Here is a 21,646-nt window from a genome sequence, read left to right as displayed (position 1 = left end):
AAAAAAAAAAAAAAAAAAATTGTTGGCAGCAAAGTGTTCTTTGATGTGTGTTCTTCTCCTTCTCCAGGGGCTGTGAGATCAGATTTTGATATGAAAGCTCAAAGCTTCTCAGATCTCTCCTTCTTCCCTGCCTTCCTCTCTCTGTCTGTACGTTGCTTGAGAACCTTTGAGAAGCAGATGGGTGCTCCTCATGTGATGCAAAGGTAGAAAGGCCCAAGGGTGGTACCCTGGCTTCTGTCTCCCATGCAGGCCTGTGCTCCATGGATTGGTGGCCTCTGCATAAGTAAGTCACTTTCAGCCTAGCCCTAGATGGACTTATTTGGGGAAGGAAACAGATACCCACCCAGATCTTCTACCCTCCTCTGTACCTACTCATGCATGGAGCCACCTGGACCCCTCTACTCATAGCCACCTCTCACACATGGAGCCACCTGAACCCCTGTACTCATAGCCACCTCTCACACATGGAACCACATGGACCCCTCTGCTCACAACCACCTCTCATACATGGAACCACATGGGCTCCTCTGCTCACACCCACCTCTCTGCATGGAACCACATGGACCTCTGCCCCACTGCGTACCCCAACCCATCAATGTTGGGAGCTGTAATTATAAAACTGCCCAGCCAGTTTGGTAACCCAACTTATATGTGGATGCTGAGAGAATGGGCCTGTTTGGGGTCAGGAATAGTGATTGAGCTCACTTGCAGAGATGGTTTCATTCGTGTGAATTATAAACCAGCCCTGAGGCAGTGTTCTACTTGTTTCCAGAAGAGCTTTGAGCCCTGGTAGCATTGTGAGGATGAAGGCATAAAATTCCCAGGAACCAGTTTGATGGGGACAGTGCTCACTTGGCTGCTGGAGTTTGTTATAAACCAGCATTGTGACTTTATTGTCACTCTCCACTCCTTTTTTCTTGTTGGATCTTCTAAGATCTAACCCTTTGCTTCCTCCATCTCCTTTCTTGTTTCTCCTTCCTTTCTGGGAAGCAGAAAGAGCATGAGTGTCAGAGTCAGACTGGCAATGTAATCCTGAACAAGTCACAAACCCTGAGCCTTAGTTTCTTTGTCAGGAAGATTGGCATGACAATATCCACTTTGAAAGGCAGTTGTGGAACCAAGCAAGGGAACCTCCATTAACGTGCAGGCACATAGTCAACAACGTGCCTGCCTTATTCCATTCTACCCTCTCCTTCCCCCTTGCTCCCAAAGCCCCATATCCCCTCTCCCCATTCTTCCTCCATCCTCAGCAAGTGAGGACTGCCACTGACATGGTGTCCATGTCCTGGGAGCAGTAAGGGTGGGGAGAAGCAGGAGGGCGGTGAGTGGATATATCCCGACCCTCATCCAACACGAACATCTGCCTGGGAGTTGACAATTCCCTTCCTGAGTAATCCTCTGGCACTCGGTCTCCTGTCCTCTTCTCAGGGAATGTGCTCCTGAGCCTGGCCCTACCCACTGCCTTCCTGGGATGGGAATTGTGAAGACCCTGGAAGGCTGAAGCCCTGCCAGGGGTGCCTGAAGCTTGTCCTGCTCCTATGGCCCTGCCTTCCCTGTCCACTGGGCTGGAAGGCAGGGAGGAGGTCCTGGGGAGGTCTAAGGACATGTTTTCATCACATATGCAGCTGCTGTGCCCACCCCAGGCAGCGGGCCCTTCCTCCCTCTATCCCCAGACATTTGAGACCTTGATGCCACGCCTGTCTTGGGAGATCTCTTCCTTCTCCTGCCCTGACTGCTCCCTCTAGCCACGCCTTTCTCTTCCTTGATGGCTGTCCATAGAATCAGAAGTTTTGGAATTCAAAGCCTATCTCTTCCCACTGATTTTACCACGTTGGAAACTGAGTCCCAGGAAAAGGAAATCACTTTCCCAAGTTGAAGCAGCGAAGTAGTGGCCCAGATGGGGTTGAAACGCAAGACTCCTGAGTCGTAGTTCAGAGATCGGTCTATTACACCCCAAGGTCCTTCATCCCTCAGTCTAGCTCAGGACCTGTCACCTGTGGTACTATTGGCATTTGGGACCAATATAATTGCTTGGGACCACAATAATTGCTTGTTGTGGGAATCTGTCCTGTGTATTGTAGGATGTTTAGCAGCATCTTTGGCCTCTACCCATTAGACACCATAAGTACTTCCTCCAGGTGTGATAACCCCAAATATCCGCAGTATTGTCACACATTCCCTGGGGGGTGGCTACCTGGAGGTGCTTCTCTTTCCTCTAACCTCTCATCTTCATGATCTCACCTCTCCCACCTGCAGGGTGTGCAGTAGTCCTTCACTAGGGACACTCTGTTCTGTTTCCTCCTTCTGCTCTGGGACGGGGCTGCTTGGAAACCAAAGCACTCAGCCATTCTGTTCTTTAAGAGGAAGAACAAAGAGCCAGACCAGGAATGTTGCTTTATACCTATGAATGAAAAGAAAGAACTTGACAGGAAGGGGCTAAGCCTTGGGAGGGGGTGGCCAGGAAGGCTGGGCCCCCTTCCTTTCTGGAGAGACCCCTCAGTGTGGGTGAGGAGCCCTGGCCGCCTGGCTCCAGTTGTAGGTCTGCTGGCTGGAAGGATGGTCTGGAGGGAACAGGGGCATTTACTTGACCTACAGTTGGGAAGTGTGTCTTCATTGTAGAATTGTGTGCTAGTATCCTACTTTCCTTGCACAGCTAGACCTGCAGACATTTGTGATTCGTCTGTAATGAGAATTCACAGTCTCTGAGCCACCCATCTCATGGCATCTGACTGAGATCTGGCAGTGGGGAGGACTCCCTCTGAGAGCCAGGAGTCCTGGTGGCAGTCTCACTCCAGCACTGACCATCTGTGACAGTGGGAAACTCTTCTCCTTCCTGACTTGGACAGATGAAATCGGGTGGGTGGGTTGGGCCTGATGAACTCATGACATCCTCTGGCTTGACCATGCGGGGATTCTAGGATGTTGCCTGGGCTGGCTGCCCACAGTGCGGTGTCACATGGCAAATCTGGGGTCTTGAAGAATCCTTGGCACCTGAGAAGTTTCCAGAAGGTATCCAGGTCCACTACCCTGCCTCTAGAACTTGTGTTTTATGAAACTGCCCTGCTCAGGGCCATCTCAGAGGGTACAGGGGATACAGCTGCCTCTGAAGACAGAATAATACTGTCATCTTTCAAGCTTAGTTTAACCCACCCCTATTGGGAGAGGCTTTTCTCCTGCTATTTTCTGTAGTTTGTTTTAAGAAAAAAAAAATGTCTTTTTTTTTTCTTCCCCAAATAGGAAACATGGTAAGATGAAGCGTATTCTTTTTAGAACCGGATTTGCCACGCCCTGTCCTCTGCCCAAGCCCCTGGGAAATCCTTTCGTATTTAAGCAGGCAGCTGAGGCCGTGCCCATCCTTCTCTCCTTGTGGTCCTTGATGATGAATTCATCTCTGCAGGTGGAAGTGGCAATGCATTTTCAGGCACACCATAGGCAGTAATCAATGTTGGGATAGGCTCAGTGTTTGTTAATGGAATGGCATCACATCCTTGGAGTCTGCACCATTTCTGAAGCCTCTTCTCTGTGCTGGCCATTCCAGGCCATGATTTTCGAGCAGAGATAGGGTAGGCCAAATTGTATGTCCTGAAGCTTAAGCACTGGGTGTGATGCATATGACCTGGTGAGATAGGGTCCCATAGGTACTGCTCGGGGGGCACAGGGCTAGGGAAGGGAAACGGGGAAGCCCACGCTGCACTGCTGGTGGTCTGTCCTTTGGAGCACCTTCTGTGTTCTGTACACTGTACTGAGAGCTTTTCATGTGTTATATCAGTCTTTGCACTACTTGCTGAGATACAATGACTAGTATACCCATTTTACAGATAAGGAAACTGAAGCTCAGACAAGTAATTGGCTCAGGGTTGCCTTAAGCTAGTAATTGGTAGTATCTGTATTCAAACCAATGTCTGACTTCCAAGTCCATGTTCTTAGCCCGGCAGATGCTGAAGTGATGAGAACGAGAAGGGCCAGGCATAATCTTAGGCTGCATTAACAAAAGCATGGTTTCCAGAAAATGGGAGGTGACAGGTCTGTTGTGCCTCTTGTAGGTCAGCGCCCACGTGGGCTGTTTGTAGGTCCCTTGCTTCAAAGTGATAAAGAACGACTGGAAGCAAGTGCAGAGAAGCAATCAGAAAGTATGTCAGGCTCAGGGACTTGCAGGGAGAGGGGTTGCCTGTCAAAGGGGAGATTCAGCAGGACAGGTGCGTCTCATTCAATATCTGAAGGGCTCTCCCGAGGGGGCGGGTGGCTTGTTCTGACCCACTCCATTGGGCACTGTAAGGCCAGTTAGTGGAAAAGAGGGCTCCAGGGTGTTTTTTCCTATATTGAGCTAAAATCCACTGTTACAGCCCCCTAAAGATGAGCTGGGCTTTTGGAGGAAGACAGTAAGATCCCTGTACCTGGAAGCATTTGAATACAGCTAGGAACAGTTTTTGCCAAACTTGGCTCTCTGTTATTTACAGCTGGGGAGCATTTTCAAATTCAAATTCTCAGGCCCCATTCCTGACAGTTTTGCCTCTGGGTGGAGCCAGGGAATCAGGGTTCTTATAAAACTTCCTGGGGCTTTCTTGTATAGCTAGTCCCCTGGATGATAGTGGAGAACCATCAGATGGGGTTGCCACTGGCAGAAACTATTGTGTGTTGTGTTTTCCAAAGCATGGTTCAGGGGTCAGACTGCTAATTATATATGAACTGATATTAGGCATATTTATTTTGATGCATATTGGAAAAAAAGATATCTAATTTGCCCATTCAATCTGGGACATCATGGATATTGTGCTTAGAACTAGTTTAAGTTAAATGAAGTTTATTTTTATAACTTATAAAATAATAATGTAGGTGGTATTCAGATGGGCAAATAAACATGGAGGTTGTATGCACAGAAAATCTCTGCTAACACTGTTGTGGATTGGGTGGGGTGGGGACAAGTGGGTAAACTGGGGTGCCTTCAACCTTTCAAGAGCCTAGGGTTTGTTGGTTAGTTCTAGAAGGCTCTATGGATGTGGGAGGATAATTGCAATAGTTTGTCCAAACTGTGGTCTTCCCCACGTGGAGCCTGAGGTACAGAACCTCTCTGCTTCCCCTCCCCTGGTCTCCCTATTTTTAATGGTCTCTTTGAAGTCTGTGACACCAAGCTGTCCCACTATCTCATCAGTGAAGATAGGTCAGTGGTCAGGGTATAGGGCACTGGGTACCATTTTCATTCTTCCCCTTATTTTCTTTCTTTACCCTCAAAGAACAGCAGCCAGAGAGGGGTGCTGACAATGGGGAGGGGCTGAGGGTTCAGGTATCGGAGGGGAAACAGAGAGAGAAGAAGTTGGGCTGTGCCTGGCAGGGCTCTCCCTCCCAATCTCGCAGTACCAAACCTAGCTGGGAAGGTCTGGGCACGAGGATGGGGTGGCCATAGCTCAGGGCAAGCCTGTGTCTGTGGAAGCACTTTGCGGTTGAAACTAACTGGGGCCCTCTGCATGGAGACACCAGTTGCTGAAGCTCCCACTGACCTGGCCGCAAAGCCCCAATCACCTCCTGTCCACTCTGAGAATTGGGTTGGGAGATTCAATTGATATGCAAATAAGTCACAAGCAACATGCTAATAAGAGTGGGGATTTGGTGTCTTATTATCAGTTAGGGACGCCTGGCACTTTTTAGGGCACACCAGGATAATGGTGGGAACTTGAAGGCCGTTCACCTGCCTTTCGGCTGCATGGTCTCCCTCGGATCTGGGTGGTTGGGAATGAGGGAGAGGCATTGCGAACTCTGAAAAGTGATACTCTGCTATTCATGATTTCCACAGCTGGGAACAAGCAAAATACCAATAGCCAGTCAATGGAAGCATCTCAGGTGGTCTGGAGGACCAGTATCCCTGGCCAGACACACAGTGGCCTTCCCAAAGTTAGGCCCCCCAAAATGTCAGGTTGCCAAGCCAGAATCCAAAGCTTTGCACTGAGAACTTCATGTCTGGGCTCCTGTGCCCTCCTGGAGCCCTGCCTGGTGACACCCCAGTCCTTACATTCAGGTCCTGTGTTCACCTCTGGAAAGTGCGGGGCCCTGTGGGATTTTTTTTCTTTTTCCTTTTCCAAGTCAAGGATGTGTCCTGGCTCCTAGACTCTGCCCTGTGGAGGGGAAAGGGGGAGAGAAAGGGAAAAAAAGATTTCCACCTTATTGTTCAGCAGCTGGAAAATTGTTGTCATCTGTTCTGCCTTCCATTTGCTGAGAATGGAAAAAAAATGTGGAAAATTTGGGGAAATAAATCTCAATACCCCTCATAGGACCTCTCTCCCCTCCCTCTCTGGCCCTTGCATCCCTGCCTCTCTGCTCAGGGCTCAGTTTCACTTTGCTCCCAGGTTCTCTCCCTGCTTCTCCTCAGGGCACTGGGGCTGCCATGGGTTTGGGACTGGGGGTGGGCTGGGCTACACTGGGACTGGGCTGGGTTGGACTGGGACCCAGCTGGGCTGGGCTGGGCTGTGCTGGGACTGGGCTGGGCTAGACTGTGCTGGGTGAGAGTTGAGCAGGGGCTGGGCCTGGGGCTGGGGCTAGGCTGGGCTGGCTACTTTTCCTGACTCCCGGCCGGTGGGAGTGGAGGGCTTGGGAAGCCACCGTGATGTCATTCAAGAACTGCATAGCTGCAGGATGATAAGTGAAGCCCTGGGGACCCAGCTGGCTGAAATTACAGACAGAGTTTTATCCCACTGGCTTCCTATAAGCCAGAGTGAGGCAGAGCAAGCCGAGCTGGGGAGAGAGCGTGCAGGAGAGTGGAGGGAGGGAGGGAGTGGTGTGTGTGTGTGTGTGTGTGTGTGTGTGTGTGTGTGTACATGGGCAGGCAGGCGGTACTGGCTCCTCCCACCCCTGACAGTCAGAGGGAGCTTGAGTAGGACACAGACAGCACTTGGAGCTGCAGCCATGTAGGAATTATTGGGAACTTGGGGCACCAGGATCAAATCAGAGCGGGCTTCCCTCTGCTTCCTCCCTCTCCCTCCAGAGGGTAAGTGTCTGCTGGGCAGTTGTTTTGCCTGTGAGTGTCCTTGTGTGGCTTTCTGCTGAACCTGGGCTGGGGGGCTGGTGCTACTGTGCTGGGAGGGTGTGGAGGGGCAGGCTCTGTCACGACCCTACCTGGGAAGGGCTTGTGGCTGAGCAGGGCTGTGGCCCGCTCCACTGCTGTCTGATGTGGATGTGACGGGCCTCGCGGTCCCCCTCCTGGACTTGCTTCTGGGACACGTAAGCGCCACAGTTTTCAGTGCGAGGGTGCCTGGGTTGGTGGGGGGCCGCGTGTCTGAGTTGTCCTAAGTCTTGCAGGGTAATGGTTTGTCTTGTGCGCGAATGGGGTGGGCAGAGGGAATGAGGTGGAAGCGTGGATAGCTCCGGTGAGATGTTATTCAGGACGCCCCCTCCCTGCATCTGTGGCCTGAGCTTTGGGGCACCTCCAGCGCTCACCATTCCCCACCAGCCTCCTGTGGGCTCCCATTCACGGCTGTCTCCTGACTTTGGCAGAGATCTTGGCAGCTTGACTCCCCTCTAGCCAGGGATCTCTGAGTGCCCAGACTGGCACCCTGGCCTGGCAGAGAAGGACTTCAGCTTGTTGTGGGCTCTGGAGCTATTTTTACCATCCTGAGTGTGCCTGTGTTATCTGCTGCCTGTATAGGCTGAGGGTAGGGGTGGGAGTGCCAGGTTCAGGTTATAGCTCCAAGCTGGGGGGAACACAGGCCAGGCCAGAATCAGGAGGCTGGGTCTGAGAATTCACATTTGTCCTGCAGGCGTGGGCTGTCCAGGGCAGGGCAGATCAGTTGCCCTCCAGGCCCCTGGTCCCTCGGGACTGAAGTCAAGGTCACGATCAGGTTTTCTGCTCCTACTCCCTTTTTATGGAAGGCATGGTATGAATTCAAGTAAGATGGTATCTGGGAAAATTGCCATGGGTCCGTCCTAAGGAGGGTCCGGGGACACATTTATCATCATCGCTTGACAGAAGCACCATATATTATGTTGTCCTGAGGTTCTGGGTCCACAGACACAGTTGGAGAATCTGTCTTCCAGCACCTCCAGCCCTCGCCATCTTCACCTTGAAGCAGCATTAGGGGCAAGAGCACTGAACGGGGAGCCAGGAGTCGGTTTTGTACTTCCTTGCTGGGTGATCTTGGGTGGTCCTGAGCCTGCTAAGCTTCATCGTCAGCCTATAAAGTGAGGGGTGGGCAGGGAGATTAACTATTCCCCTAAGACCCTTCAGCTCTAAAAGCCCCAGGGCTTTTAAAAAGCTCTCTTGGCTGAGCCCACCTCCCAGGCCCTGAAGATCCCAGTTCTGCTGTCCCCCAGAGGGCCTGGAGCAGCGGAGGCAGCTGTGGGTGGGAGGCGCTCTATATTTTATTTCAGTCTGAAGCTGACTTTCTCCATCTTCAAGGCCACAGGCTGACATTCAAATTTGGGTTCCATGTGGGTCTCAGGCCTTGAGCCTCCATCTTTTTTTCTTGGACTCAGCAGAATGCGGAGGTGGCCGGGAGAAGCCCAGCTGGCCCACCCTCCCTGGGTCCAGAGGCAAGCTTGTGGGTGACACTGGTGAGGTCACTTGCTTAGAGGACAAAGCCACCTGTGACAAGACTGACAGTACAGCCCTGAGAAAAATCTTGTTCTCTCCTGTTCACTTTCTGAAGGTGCAGTGGCTTCCCTCTGGTGTATGCTATTAAATGGAAAGAAAAACAGGTGTCTATTTATCACTCATGGACTGGTCTGTCCCTGCCCACCGGGCCCCAAGGCCCTGTGCTTGTCCGTGTTCCCAGTGTGCACCTAAGTCTCCTGGGCTGCACTTGGCACCTGCCCTCTTTGCTGTTTCAGAGGGTGTGTCTCCTCTGTGTGGCTCTCCTTCAGAGGTTCAGGGATTTCTTTTCAACCTCTAATTCTGCAAAACTTCAGAGCCCCTGTGGAAGCCCATTCCCCTTGAGAAAGTTCCAGAGCTCGCTGCAGGCTGTGGGGAACAAAGGGCTGCCTCAATCCCTGGCTGTCTGTGGGAAGGGAAGCTGGCATGGGTGGAGGCCAAGACTGTCACAGACTGAGCCCCAGGAAGTCCCTGCCACCAATGCCAGGATGTTGCAGGAGGTCGGGGTCTTCCTGGAGCCAAAAGCCGGGGTTCTCCATGGGGCCCTCTCTACCCTCATGCCTTCCTCACATCACTTCCCCTGGCAGGTTAAAACCCAGTGGGGTGCTCTGAGCCACTTCTCAGGCTCCCGCAGCTGCAAAGCTTCTGCTCAGTGTGCTGCCCTGTTTCCCCTGGATGGAGTCTGGCATTCTCCACACAAGTCATAGGTGACAGAGAGGATGTCCAGAGACAGCACCCTAACTTTTCGATGCATATGCTGTGTCTTGGGATCCACAGATGGCGTGGGTGTTCATCAACTCCCTTATTTCACCAGATCTCCCAGGGGTCCTTGGTCTAGGAAAGTTAATGTCCACTGGGCTGGAGTGTGGCCGGAGAGGTCTGTAGGGGATGCCATGGGGTAGGCTCTGGCTCAAGGACCTCCACCATCCTCAGCCTTTGCTGCAGAATATGAGGAATACCCGTCTCTCATGTTTTGGCTGCACTGACTCTCTTCCCTCACCTTTGGGAGAAACTTGGGGTCCACTTAGAACCCCTGATTTTTCACTGGGTGGTGGTGAAAGAAGAATGTCTCAATGGCTGACAGAACTACATAAAGCTTTCTAGGCTACTCAGTGTAATGCAAGAAGCATTGATGGAACAAGCACTGTTCTCTAGGGCTATTCTGTACAGCCATGCAGGTTGCACATTGAACTTCAAGAGGCATCATTCACACAGACCATGTTGTGGATGGCACCATCTGGGAATCGGCCATAGGGAGAGGGAGAGAGAGAGAGAGAAATAAAAGCTCTTCCTCACCGAGCTCTCAGCAAAGTGGGAAGACAGACATGGACATCAGTAATGACCATTCTGTGGGTGACTGTTGTCACAGTAGAGATGTCTTCAAGGGACAACAGGAGCACGGTAGAGGTTTACCTGAGTCTGGAGGACAGTGGGGAAGAAGTTAGATTAAGGAAAACTTCCCAGGGAAGTTTGAACTGAGTCTGAAAGTGTTTACCCAGGAGGTTGGGAGTTCCACGGGCAGGATGAGGAAGGGTATTGCAGGGGAGGAACAGCATGTACAGAGGGGAAAGAGCGTATGAAGAGTTGAGTAGGAATAGAGTGAGGGTTGTTCGGGGTATTGAGGACAAGGAAGTGAGGCTTCAGAAGGTAGACAGAGGCCTGATGGTAAAAGGTCTGACATTTCCAGTGTGGGGGTTGGGCTGTGCCCTGTGGGTGATGAGAGCTGTTGAAATGTAAAGCAGGGGATGGAGAGAGGAAAAGTAGAGAGTGCTTGGATATGCCAGGTCCAGCTTAAGAGCCTTAGCTCCTGAGTGCTATCACTCAGCAAAGCTGCACACATGCACTCAAATCCTCACCTGACAGGCCCGGAGGCTGGGCTCTGAGTGGGTTAGTGGTCAATGCAAGCTGATATGGCCATTAAGATGGAAGCTATGTTTCTGAGTGTTGGTGTGTCTGGCTGCTGAGGTGGGGTGGGAGGGCACACTTCCCTGTCTCCTCTCCAGAGCCACATCCCTTGTGGCCTCCCGGTACCCAGCCCTCCCTCCTGCCCTGGTGCCTGCCCCAGCCGTAGCCTCTCCTGCCTCTTCCCATGGCTGGGGCAGAGTGTGTGGATAAGGGAAAATGCAACCAGAACTTGCTCTCTGGGCAGGTTCTTGGCCAAGCTTCACTTCTCATCAAAGCTCACCTACCTCTCAGATGCATGTGGCCTTGGATTCCCCACTCCTCCTTTTAAGGAGTTTTGCCCAGTCTGCCTCCAAACTGCCTATGTCCAGGGTAGACACGGTGCTTCTTCCTATTGGCATGGCACTGATTTTCTCCCACGTTGGGTGGTCATCACGGCTCTGGGTAATGCATTTTAATGAATTGTTATTTGCTGGACAAGGACCCAAAGGACTTTTTATCATGAAGGGATCCATCCTGAAAACCTTAATAACTCATTCGCTATTCAAAACCTACCTGCTGGTCAGACATGGAAGGGTCTGTCCTTGAATCATCACCAATGAAGGTGACTCCTTTCTTGCAGTTGATATGGCTGGCACCTTTTATTCTTCATGGTTGGGCCAACTGTCCTAACATCTAAATAAGCAAAACCTCCCTACTTCTCATGAGGAAGAGAAGTGGGGATTCTTGATCTCAGAGCCCAAAGTGCAGATGAGCTGGGGCGGGTTTCTCTAATGTCCTCTAGCCATGTGTGTGCCAGGACCTCTGGAGAGCTGGCAAAAATGCAGATTCCTGGCCCCGCCCCAGGCCTCTGGGTGGAAGTCTTTGGGGATAGGGTCCTAAAATCTAGATTTTTAACAATCTCCAGAGGAGGGTCTTATGAACACCAGAATTAGAAAACAGCTGCCCTGAAACTGTGTGACTTTACCATCCCCTATTTGTTTCCTTTGTTCTTTTTTAAGTGTGTTAGATGGCTGCGTCCTTACTTTCCTGCATCCTAGCCTCGGTTGCACGGCTAGTGCCGCACACACCTCCGCACCCTTTGCTGGGAGGAGCCTCGGGGAGTGGGTGCACACCCAAGTCAGCTGGGGATTTTCCTCAGAGCTTTCCAAAAGCGTGACTCGTGCGTCTGGACTATGGTGGCCCTGGAATAAAGGTCCTGTGGTGCAATCAAGCTCAGCGTCGAGGGTGGAGTCTGGGACTCTCTGCAGCTGCTGAGAAGAGCAGGGAGACATCCTCAGACAAAGCCAGTGGGGCCACGGAGAGATTTTGGGTTTTGCAACCACCAAGAGGAATGGGCAGGGCACTGGACCTTTCAGCCCACAAGGGCAGATGTCCAGGCTCACTGGGCTTGGGGCCTGCAGCTCTCCACCTGGGGCCGCCTGTAGCTTGTGTTTCTGCTTCAGTTTATCCCACTCCACTGTCCCCTGTGACAATGCCCACAGCCCCCAAACATGCAGACCCCTCCCTCTAGCCTATGCCCTGTTCTGGATGTCCAGCCTCCTCTCATCTGAGATGCATTCCCCCGAACTGACCACTCCCTTTGTGGCTGCTGGGACTTCAAGAAGATGGCGCTGGAGGCCCCTCAGATTAAGAGCCATAAAGCCACCTCCCCAGCCTCCCTTAAGTCCCTCTCCCATCCTCCTCTACCTAATTTCACTCCTGTCCTCTCTGTCCCCCTCTGTCTTTTGCCCTTCCTGACTTGACAGATTGAAACCAACATTGTGTTCCGGCTTCTTGTGGTCCCAGTAAAAAGCTCTAATGTGGCCGTGGTGGATGGGGAGAAGGGAATGATGAGTGTGTGTGCCAGAGTGGGGGATGGGGGACTTTTATCTTGTCTCTGATGGAAGGAGGAGGGGCATGTGCTCCACAGATCCTGCCGCTATACTGGGGTTTCAGCAGAGCCCCCATGGGGGCTGGATAAGCCTGGGACCCGCCTGGGTATTCTCAAAACTTCCCTTGGATAGGAAGAGGAGGACAGCTCAGCAAAGGTGCTGAGTGGCCTGGAGGGTGCAATCTGGGGCCAAGAGACATTTCCATTTGTAGTTTGCAAATGAGTTAATTAAACAATTTACATCTGTTCGATTTTCTTACTATGCCTTAGTGGCTTGGCTATGATTGTTCCTGATGTTGTTGCTGCAAACAGGAGCCCACTTGGGGATAGATTACATGACAGAATAAGTTTAACATTGACATTTTCAAAATCGATGCAGAGTGGGGCTTGGCCACCGAAGCAAGGAAGGGCTGAGATATCAGGTAGTCAATTCTCTGTCCTGCCTGGAGGATGCCTTCACAGCTCTCCCGCTGAAAGCTCTCTGTTAATCATGACTGAGATGCTGCAGGGGCCTATGTACTTTCTGATTTGAATTTGCCCCCAGTGGCTCTCACTATGGAACATGTCTAAGTGGGGAAGCCACTGGACACACCAGACTTTGCTTTGCAGCTCCCCACTTCTCAGACCACATGAGCATGAAGTTGGGGGATGAGGAGGCACAAAGGATGGAGGGGATCACTGGCCCAGGAGGGGAATTCTGACATCTCACAGTGTAGGCGGCAGAGGGGGTGCCCTGGCCCAGGAGGGAGCCTGCAGCTTTCTAGGGACAGTGAGAAGGAAAGCCAGCTCTTCAGATTTCAGCCAGCTGGTCCAAGGGGCCCCATCCTCGAGAGAACCACCCCAGAGATGTGAGTGCATCAGAGGCTCCTGTCTTCAGTGCTTCGCCCTTCTAGAAACGGGCAGCTGGGGTCTCTTCTTTTTTTTTTTTTTTTTTTTTTGAGGCGGAGTCTTGCTCTGTCACCCAGGCTGGAGTGCGATGGTGTGATCTCGGCTTACTGCAACCTCTGCCTCCCAGGTTCAAGCAATTCTCCTGCCTCAGCCTCCCAAGTAGCTGGGATTACAGGCACGTGCCACCACACCTGGCTAATTTTTTGTATTTTTAGTAGAGGCGGGGTTTCACCATTTTGGCCAGGCTGGTCTTCAACTCCTGACCTCAGGTGATCCGCCTGCCTCGGCCTCCCAGAGTGCTGGGATTACAGGCGTGAGTCACCATGCCAGGCCGAGTTCTCTTCTTTTTTGCGTAGCAAGGAGCTCAGTTTTTTGGAGGGAGCAGGCATGAAGGTCAGCCTCCTTCATCCGACAGGGAGAAGACTCCTTTACGATGATAATAGGGGGATTGGAAGAGGCAGCTGTGCCTGGTTCTGCATCTTAGCAGCCTTTAGGGGTCTAGGCACAGGGCCAGGTTGGTGGAGATTCAGAATGTATTTTAGCCAAAACTCCTTTTCAGTTCAGACCAGACCCTAGCCCTGGGCCCTGGGCCGCTGCAACACTCTGGTCCTGTGTTGTCTGGGGCTGGTGTTGGCTGAGGTCCCAAAGCCTTGGGGAAAACTGGGGGCAGAGAGATGGATCTGGAGAGGTCAGTAAATGAGGAGGGCATCTAGTCCCCAGGGGGTGTGTGTGTGTCTGTGTGTGTGTGTGTGTGTGTGTGTGTGTGTGTGTAGGGGTATGCAAGTGCCTGGTGGGGCATCTTTGTGCTAAGTTCTCTGTGTTGTAACATGGCTGGCCTGTGGTCTGTGTGTGTGTATGTTGATTGGGATGTTCCTGTTTTGTGGTCGTCTGATCACTTGTTTTTGGCCATGGGCTTCTGTCAGAGTATTTATTTTTAGAGGCTGCCACTTCTGGCCTCAGGGCTGATCCTTGGGCATGGTAGGAACATTTGTATTTTCTGAAATATTTGTGGCTTTAAGTATTTATTTGGGGGTGTTCCTGCCTGTTATGTGTTTATTCTAATTTGTGTGTATGTGTGTGTGTGTTTGTGATATGAGGGAGGTGTAGCATAATACAAATTACATACTCTTTGAAGGAAATTAGCTCTGATTTTAAATCTTGGCTTTATCAGGTAGCATTGTTGGCAAAAAAACAGTTTCCCCTCTCAGAGGCTCAGTTTCTCCCTTGCTGTGATCAGTGTAATACTGTCTGGCTCGGAGACGATGGCTAGAGAGGATGCGCGTGTAGAGTACCCAGCAAAGTGTTGGCGTTTGGGCTGTGCTCACTGCATGGTGGCCACTGTTGTTGGTATTTGTGTGCACATGTTCATGACGGTGCTTTCTGACTGTGGTTCTTGGCACTGTGTGGCACCCAGTGCGTGCTCGTGCCTGGGTGTTTCTGATTTGAGTGATCTCTGACTGTCTTTTTGTCTGGCTTGGAGTGTGACTGCTGGTGTCTGGCTGGAGCTGGTGCAGGCGTTGGGAGGGGGCTTTTTTCCTCGCTAACGGAGAGCCTGGATTAGAGTGAGGGGAGGTGCGTGTGTATGTGTGTGTGTCTCTTGGGGCTGGCGGCTGGGCTGCTGACTGTACAGGGTGTGAAATCACTGAGTTCCTCTGGGCGGGGAAGTTCTTCATTCCTGAGTCAGCCCTTTGGCCCCGAGCCACCCAGCGCTCACTTTTTCCTTCCAGAGAAAGTGTTGCTCAGGGGGGTCCTCTGAGCTGTCTGCAGACAAGAGGACTCTCTCACCCCTGAAGACATCTTGTTTTTGTGTTCACGATCCCTAAGATGCTTCTCCTCCTGCCCTAGTCCCTGAACCCCCTGCATCAGCACCCTGTATGCCCCCCATCCTCCAGCACAGGAAAAGCGTGTCCCTCTGACACAGGGACTGTTGGCTTGGCTGAGCCCCACCTTGGCCTGTTCTTCAGGGGCGCCTGGGCTGGCTCAGAGCAGTGGGATCAGGACGCTCGTCTTTGCAGACCTGCTGCGATCCTGCCTGGCGTACCTTCCCTGGACCCGCATCCCTTTCCTGGAGTCTTGGGTGGTATGGGCTGAGCTTGCTGGTGGAGGGGTAGGGGTCCATCAGGAGTGGGCAGTGCTGGGGAGGAGCTGGGAGGAGCCTCTGGAAATGTGGCAGTGGGCAGCATGAATGATGTTGTATCTCTGAATGGTTCTAGCACATCCTTTGCATTGAGCTGGAGACAAATCTAGCTGAGGGCAAGCTTGTCTTAGAGAGTCCCAGCTCTGCCTTCAGCCTCCCTGCCACCACCACCTTGGGCATGGTGGGGCCCTTTGCCGCACCCTACTGTCCTCCTGGGTTCTCCCCCTGCTTACCTGGGCAAAGGCTATCCTCAGCGGCGACTGGCTATCCATGCTGATACCTCTATGGGCATTCAAGGCAATGGCTACTGTCTTGGCGTTCTGCCTCTAATCCAGAGTGGGAACTCCAGAAATCGAAGCAGGGGTGAGACTTTCTGAGGTGGGGTGGCAGAGGGGACTGAGGATGTGTTGGAAATGGTCATTCAGGAATTAGTGATACTCATAATGGCAAAGGTTAGGGCTCCTAGCTGTGGACCTCCCACCACGTGCCAGGAACTGGTCTCGGCACATCATGTGTCAACTCATTTAAACTCGAAGCACTGTGTGTTTAATGAATATTGGCAATTTCACATGGTTCAACCAGATTCTATTATTATCCCCATTTTATGGACTAGGAGACTGGCGCAGAGAGTTATTCATGCCTCTGGTAAGGAAGCTGGTGAAATGCCAGAGCTAGGTTTGGGACTGGAGCGATTTGCCCCCAGTGCTTCCTGCTCAGTGTTGGGCTCCGCTGCCTGACCCTGTGTTGGTGAGGCTCTGCCCCAAAGCCTAGGGTAGAGGTATTTCTGTCATCTCCCCTTTTCCCCACCTCAGGGTGCTGAGAGGAGGTTTTAGGATGCAGGGAATGGGAGCTCTTAGCTTCTTTCTCTGGAAGAGTGGATGATACCCCTGCCTCCCACTAATGTCTGCTGTCTGTTGTCTCCCCTCCGGTCTCTGTCCCTTGCAGAGGTGGTGGGACACACGCAGGGGCCACTAGATGGGAGCCTGTATGCCAAGGTGAAGAAGAAAGACTCCCTGCACGGCAGCACTGGGGCTGTCAATGCCACACGTCCTACACTGTCGGCCACCCCCAACCACGTGGAACACACGCTTTCAGTGAGCAGCGACTCGGGCAACTCCACGGCCTCCACCAAGACAGACAAGACCGATGAGCCTGTCCCCGGGGCTTCCAGTGCCCCTGCTGCCCTGAGTCCCCAGGAGAAGCGGGAGCTGGACCGCCTGCTGAGTGGCTTTGGCTTAGAGCGAGAGAAGCAAGGCACCATGTACCACACCCAGCACCTCAGGTCCCGCCCAGCGGGGGGCCCGGCTGTGCCCTCCTCTGGACGCCACGTTGTCCCTGCCCAGGTTCATGTCAATGGCGGGGCATTAGCATCTGAGCGGGAGACAGACATCCTGGATGATGAGTTGCCAAACCAGGATGGTCACAGTGCAGGCAGCATGGGCACACTGTCTTCCCTGGACGGGGTCACCAACACCAGTGAGGGGGGCTACCCAGAGGCCCTGCTTCCACTGACCAATGGTCTGGACAAGCCCTACCCCATGGAGCCTATGGTCAATGGAGGAGGCTACCCCTACGAGTCTGCCAGCCGGGCAGGGCCTGCCCATGCTGGCCACACAGTCCCCATGCGGCCCTCCTACTCTGCACAGGAGGGTTTAGCTGGCTACCAGCGGGAGGGGCCCCACCCAGCCTGGCCACAGCCAGTGACCACCTCCCACTATGCCCATGACCCCAGCAGTATGTTCCGCTCTCAATCCTTTCCGGAAGCCGAACCCCAGCTGCCCCCAGCTCCAGTCCGAGGGGGAAGCAGCCGGGAGGCTGTGCAAAGGGGGTTGAATTCATGGCAGCAGCAGCAGCAGCAGCCTCACCCACCTCCACGCCAGCAGGAAAGAGCCCACGTGGAGAGTCTTGTAGCCAGCAGGCCCAGCCCTCAGCCGTTGGCAGAGACCCCCATCCCCAGTCTCCCTGAGTTCCCGCGGGCAGCCTCCCAGCAGGAGATTGAACAGTCCATCGAAGCACTCAACATGCTGATGCTGGACCTGGAGCCAGCCTCCACTGCTGCCCCACTACACAAGTCCCAGAGTGTCCCTGGGGCCTGGCCAGGGGCTTCTCCACTCTCCTCCCAGCCCCTCTCTGGATCCTCCCGTCAGTCCCATCCACTGACCCAGTCCAGATCTGGCTACATCACCAGTGGGCATTCATTGGGAACCCCTGAGCCAGCCCCACGGGCCTCTCTGGAGTCTGTCCCTCCTGGCAGGTCTTACTCACCTTATGATTATCAGCCGTGTTCAGCTGGGCCTAACCAGGATTTCCGTTCAAAGAGCCCAGCCTCTTCCTCTTTGCCTGCCTTCCTTCCGACCACCCACAGTCCTCTAGGGCCTCAGCAACCCCCAGCCTCTCTCCCTGGCCTCACTGCTCAGCCTCTGCTCTCACCAAAGGAAGCGACTTCAGATCCCTCCCGGACTCCAGAGGAGGAGCCATTGAATTTGGAAGGGCTGGTGGCCCACAGGGTAGCAGGTAAGAGGTATTCCGTTCTGACTCCTTCTACCCCTTCCTTATTTGGTCTTCCTGGGGGGAGGTACAGGTCCAGCAATGACCCCTAAGCAGGTGTTGCTTTCACTGGTGGGAGGAGGCTCTCTGGAGCCTACATGTTAGCCAGTTATCCCTTCCTGCATTCATTGTCTGATAGGCACCAAGTCATACACCAAGTTTTAAAGTTCAATGTCAAACAATTCCTGCCCTCAAGGAGTTTACAGTCTAGTGAGTGGACAGGTACACAGACGGATGATTTCATTAGAGAGTAACGTGTACTGTGACAGGACAGAGGCGGGACCAAGATCCCAGAGCCTGGGAAAGCAAAGCTTACCACCTAGGGCAGTCAGGGAAAGCTTCCAGGAGGTGGTGACTTTGGGGTTGGAGTACAGACTTTCTAGACAGAGAGTAGACTCTGCAATTGCCGGTCATGCTGTCTATCCTCGGACTTCAGTTCCTTGGGGGAGATGTGGAGAAGGCTGGAGGGAGGTCTTTATAGACTCAAATTCCCCCTTAGGCCCCACTCCCAGAGGCCATGAAAGAGCTGAGATGGTATCCTCAAGCCCTTAGGCTCTATCTGCTGGGGCCTCTCAGGATATTGTCTTTGTGGGGAGGCCAAGGGTCCCCTTCCGAGTCAGTTTTCCTGTTGGTCTTTGCTGAGAACCAGCCCTGTATGGGAAGCAGGCACCGAGAGAAAAAGCTCCTTTTCCTGTCAGAGAGTGGGCTTCTATTTTGGGAGAGAGGAAAGTAGGACACTCAGAAGAGCTTTTGGGGAGACAAAGGCAAGAAATGGCAGCGTGTCCAGGGCCATGTTGGGAGGGACAGCTGCGAGGTTCCCTTCCCGCTGGTCTAAGCCTATGCCCATTCCACAAGGGTGGCTGAACTTGGCAGGAAGACCTGTTGGGTGACTTTATTCTGGAGGTGAAGCCCAGACGGGGTGGACCAGAGACTGTGGGTTTGGGTGGACCTTGTGCCAGCCCCTCAGCTGACAGGGTGGTGGGAGCTCAGCGAGGATGAGAGGAGCCTGGGCAGCTGTCTCTGTCCTCCACCCTTTTTCCTAAATTTAGGGGAAGCTGAGTCACCATGCCAGCTGCAGGGAGGGAAGGAGACACCCTCCCTGGAGATGGACTGTGGGTTTAGGGAAGCAGCTTGGGGCAGGCCAGCTGGCTCAGGACCTGGTGTGGGGGCACAGGCTCCCTGCTCGTGTACTTCAGAGCAGAGCAGGGTCCACATCTCCACTATTGGTATAATAGCTTGAATTGGCCATTGTGGGAGTATTTATACCACGGAAATAGGCAATCAGCCTTACCTCCCATAGAGAGCTGAACTAGCAGTAACCATTCCTTTCACCTGAGCATAGGAACACAGGATGAGCAGCTCTTAACTCTAGGGATGAAACGCTCCATGGGTGGTCCAGGTGGGCTTTGACTTCTGCCTTCTCCTGCATCTGGGCCCCTGAGATAAAGACACCTCCCTGGCTTTGTCAGCAGAGACCCTTTTCTTCTTGGTTTTATTGAGGGGAGAGGGATGGGGCTCTCTGAATTCCCTGGGAATTTAATTCCCCTCCCAATATTTTGTGAGGTTGGAGTGGTGGCCTAAAGATTAGTGACATGTTGGTCTAATGAGGGGCAGGATCCAGGAGCCTTCTCTCTGGGGGAGCAGAATACATTTCCTCCCCATAAGAACCCTTCCGTGTAGCTCTCCTGGAGCTTGCTCAAGAGGAGGCCATAACCCTAATGGCCCTAGGAGGATGCCCATCTTGTAGTGGACTGCCTTTTAGCCCTTTCTCTCCTGCCAGCTTTCGAGGGCTTGACTGTCAACTTCCATATTCTGTAGCCTCTCAGGCTTTGGCTGCCATGAAATCTTAGGGAGGGAAGGATACTGTTGGCACAATGTTCCCATTCCTTAACCCTGTTTCCATTTCCTCCATCAACTGGGAGTGACTCAGGAGAAGGGATGAAATGTATAGAGGGGACAGTTATATTTGGTTCCCAGGGCTATGAAGTTGCCTCTTTGGTTCAAGCCCTGTCATTATAACAGAATTTATGTCAGCAGGTCCTGCATGTGTAACTTCCTTAGTAGCCTTTCAGGGTATCTGCAGTGCCTGTGTAGATAAAGGCAGACAGACAAGATCAATGTGTAGAACAGTCTGGGAGGCAGGGAAGATAGATTTCAGCACTACTTCTTTCTGCTCTTTCTACATCTCTGCTGTAAGAAGCTGGAACATATGCTTTGACATGAGTAACCTAGGAAGCTCAGATATGTGGAAGAACCTCTTCATGGCCATGAACTTGATCTGGTTTCTCCTGGCTTTCCTCCCCCAGGTCTGCCTTTTCCCCATTGGCTGTCCTCCATACCTCAGTCTCATGTCCCTGGTTTATTCCACTTTGATCCAATCACCCTTTTGCCTTATTCCAGTTTAAGTCATAGAGAATGTAGGGGCAGTTTTCTAATTTGATAAAGGGTAGGGACCAGAAACCTATAGGATGCATCACACTTTCCTGTGGAGCACTGGAAGTGTTCCTATTAGAGCCAGGGACAAAATAAGGATGTCTGTTATCACCACTTACATCTAACATTGTATTGGATGTCCTAGCTAGCGCAATAAGACAAGAAAAAGAAATAAGAGTCAGAGTTGGAGAGTCCAACTGGGTTATCTTATGTCCCTGATTGTGTGACTGGACTGATCTCAGATGTCTCTAGAGGTAGAGATTTCAATGCATGTTGGAAATCAGATATGGATCTTATCCTTAAGGAGTCTAGAGTTTAGTAGGGGGAAAAAGAACTGGAACTTTAAAATAGTCTTTTGTAATAAGAGAGGTAAGGAGAAAGCTCTGAAGGAGAGAGGTGAAGCGATCACTATCAGCAAGAGCTGGGGGAGGCAGTGTTAAGTGTGGTTTTTAAATTGAGCCTTGGAAGATGGATAGGATTTTGAAAGTAATTGGGATCACTGGGCAGAGAGGGTTCACAGTGAAGACAGGAGAGCAAAGAAAATGTTTGGAGCATGGCAAGTAGATTGAGAGCATGTAGTCTCTGTGAGGGACAGGTCAGGATAGGTAGCCTGGGGTCTGTCTCTTGATAGTCTTCAATACTAGACTAAGCAGCTTGCATCTTACCTGGCAGCAATCTAGGAAGCCATTCCTGTGGTTTCATAGGGGTAACATGCCATGACTGGCGCTGAGATTCAGGATGATGTGTTTGGTGGGTCTGGGCAGGAAGGACACTACATGGGAGAGACTTCAAGCCAGGAGATGCTGGGAGCTTATTAGATAGCCTAAGTGATGCGGGGCTGGATTAGGGTGCTGACCATAGGAACACAAATGAAGAGATGATGCCATGGATACTGTGGGAGTAGAACCAATGCACTTATGTGTTGATTGACTGGAGTGGGTGAGGGAGAGGGTTCATCAGAAATGATTCTGAGCTCCATGAATAGAAATAGAATGATGGTTCTGTTAACAAGCAGGAAGGCAGAAGGAGGACATTGGGTGGAAGATGAAGCCTTGGTGTTAGACATGTTGAGTTTGAGGGGACAGTAGAGCCTCCAGGGAGAGACTTATGGAAGGCAGCTGAACTTTGGAATTGAGCTTGAAAGAATGGGAAGAGCTGCAGGTTTTGGAATCATTCTCACAAAGGTGATGGTTAAAGCTTTGGGTGTATATGAGATCTCAATGTCAGAGGGCTTGGAGAGAAAATAACTTAGGATGGAATGGCCATGAAGGGAGGTAGAGGCTGCAAAGGG

The 21,646-nt window shown here is 52.2% G+C and overlaps 1 protein-coding gene across 1 annotated transcript in view; it reads left to right on the top strand.

Moving 5' to 3' along the window:
- TNS1 (tensin 1) overlaps window positions 1-21,646 on the top strand; it is a 181,236-nt gene that overhangs the window by 113,971 nt on the left and 45,619 nt on the right. The window contains 1 exon segment of the mRNA XM_017891571.1: window positions 16,321-17,889. Coding sequence (XP_017747060.1) covers window positions 16,321-17,889 — 1,569 coding nt within the window.

The sequence above is a fragment of the Rhinopithecus bieti genome, unplaced genomic scaffold (genome assembly GCF_001698545.2).
Source record: "Rhinopithecus bieti isolate Rb0 unplaced genomic scaffold, ASM169854v2 scaffold_21117, whole genome shotgun sequence".
NCBI lineage: Eukaryota > Metazoa > Chordata > Mammalia > Primates > Cercopithecidae > Rhinopithecus > Rhinopithecus bieti.
This window is presented reverse-complemented; position numbering and strand designations above follow the sequence as displayed.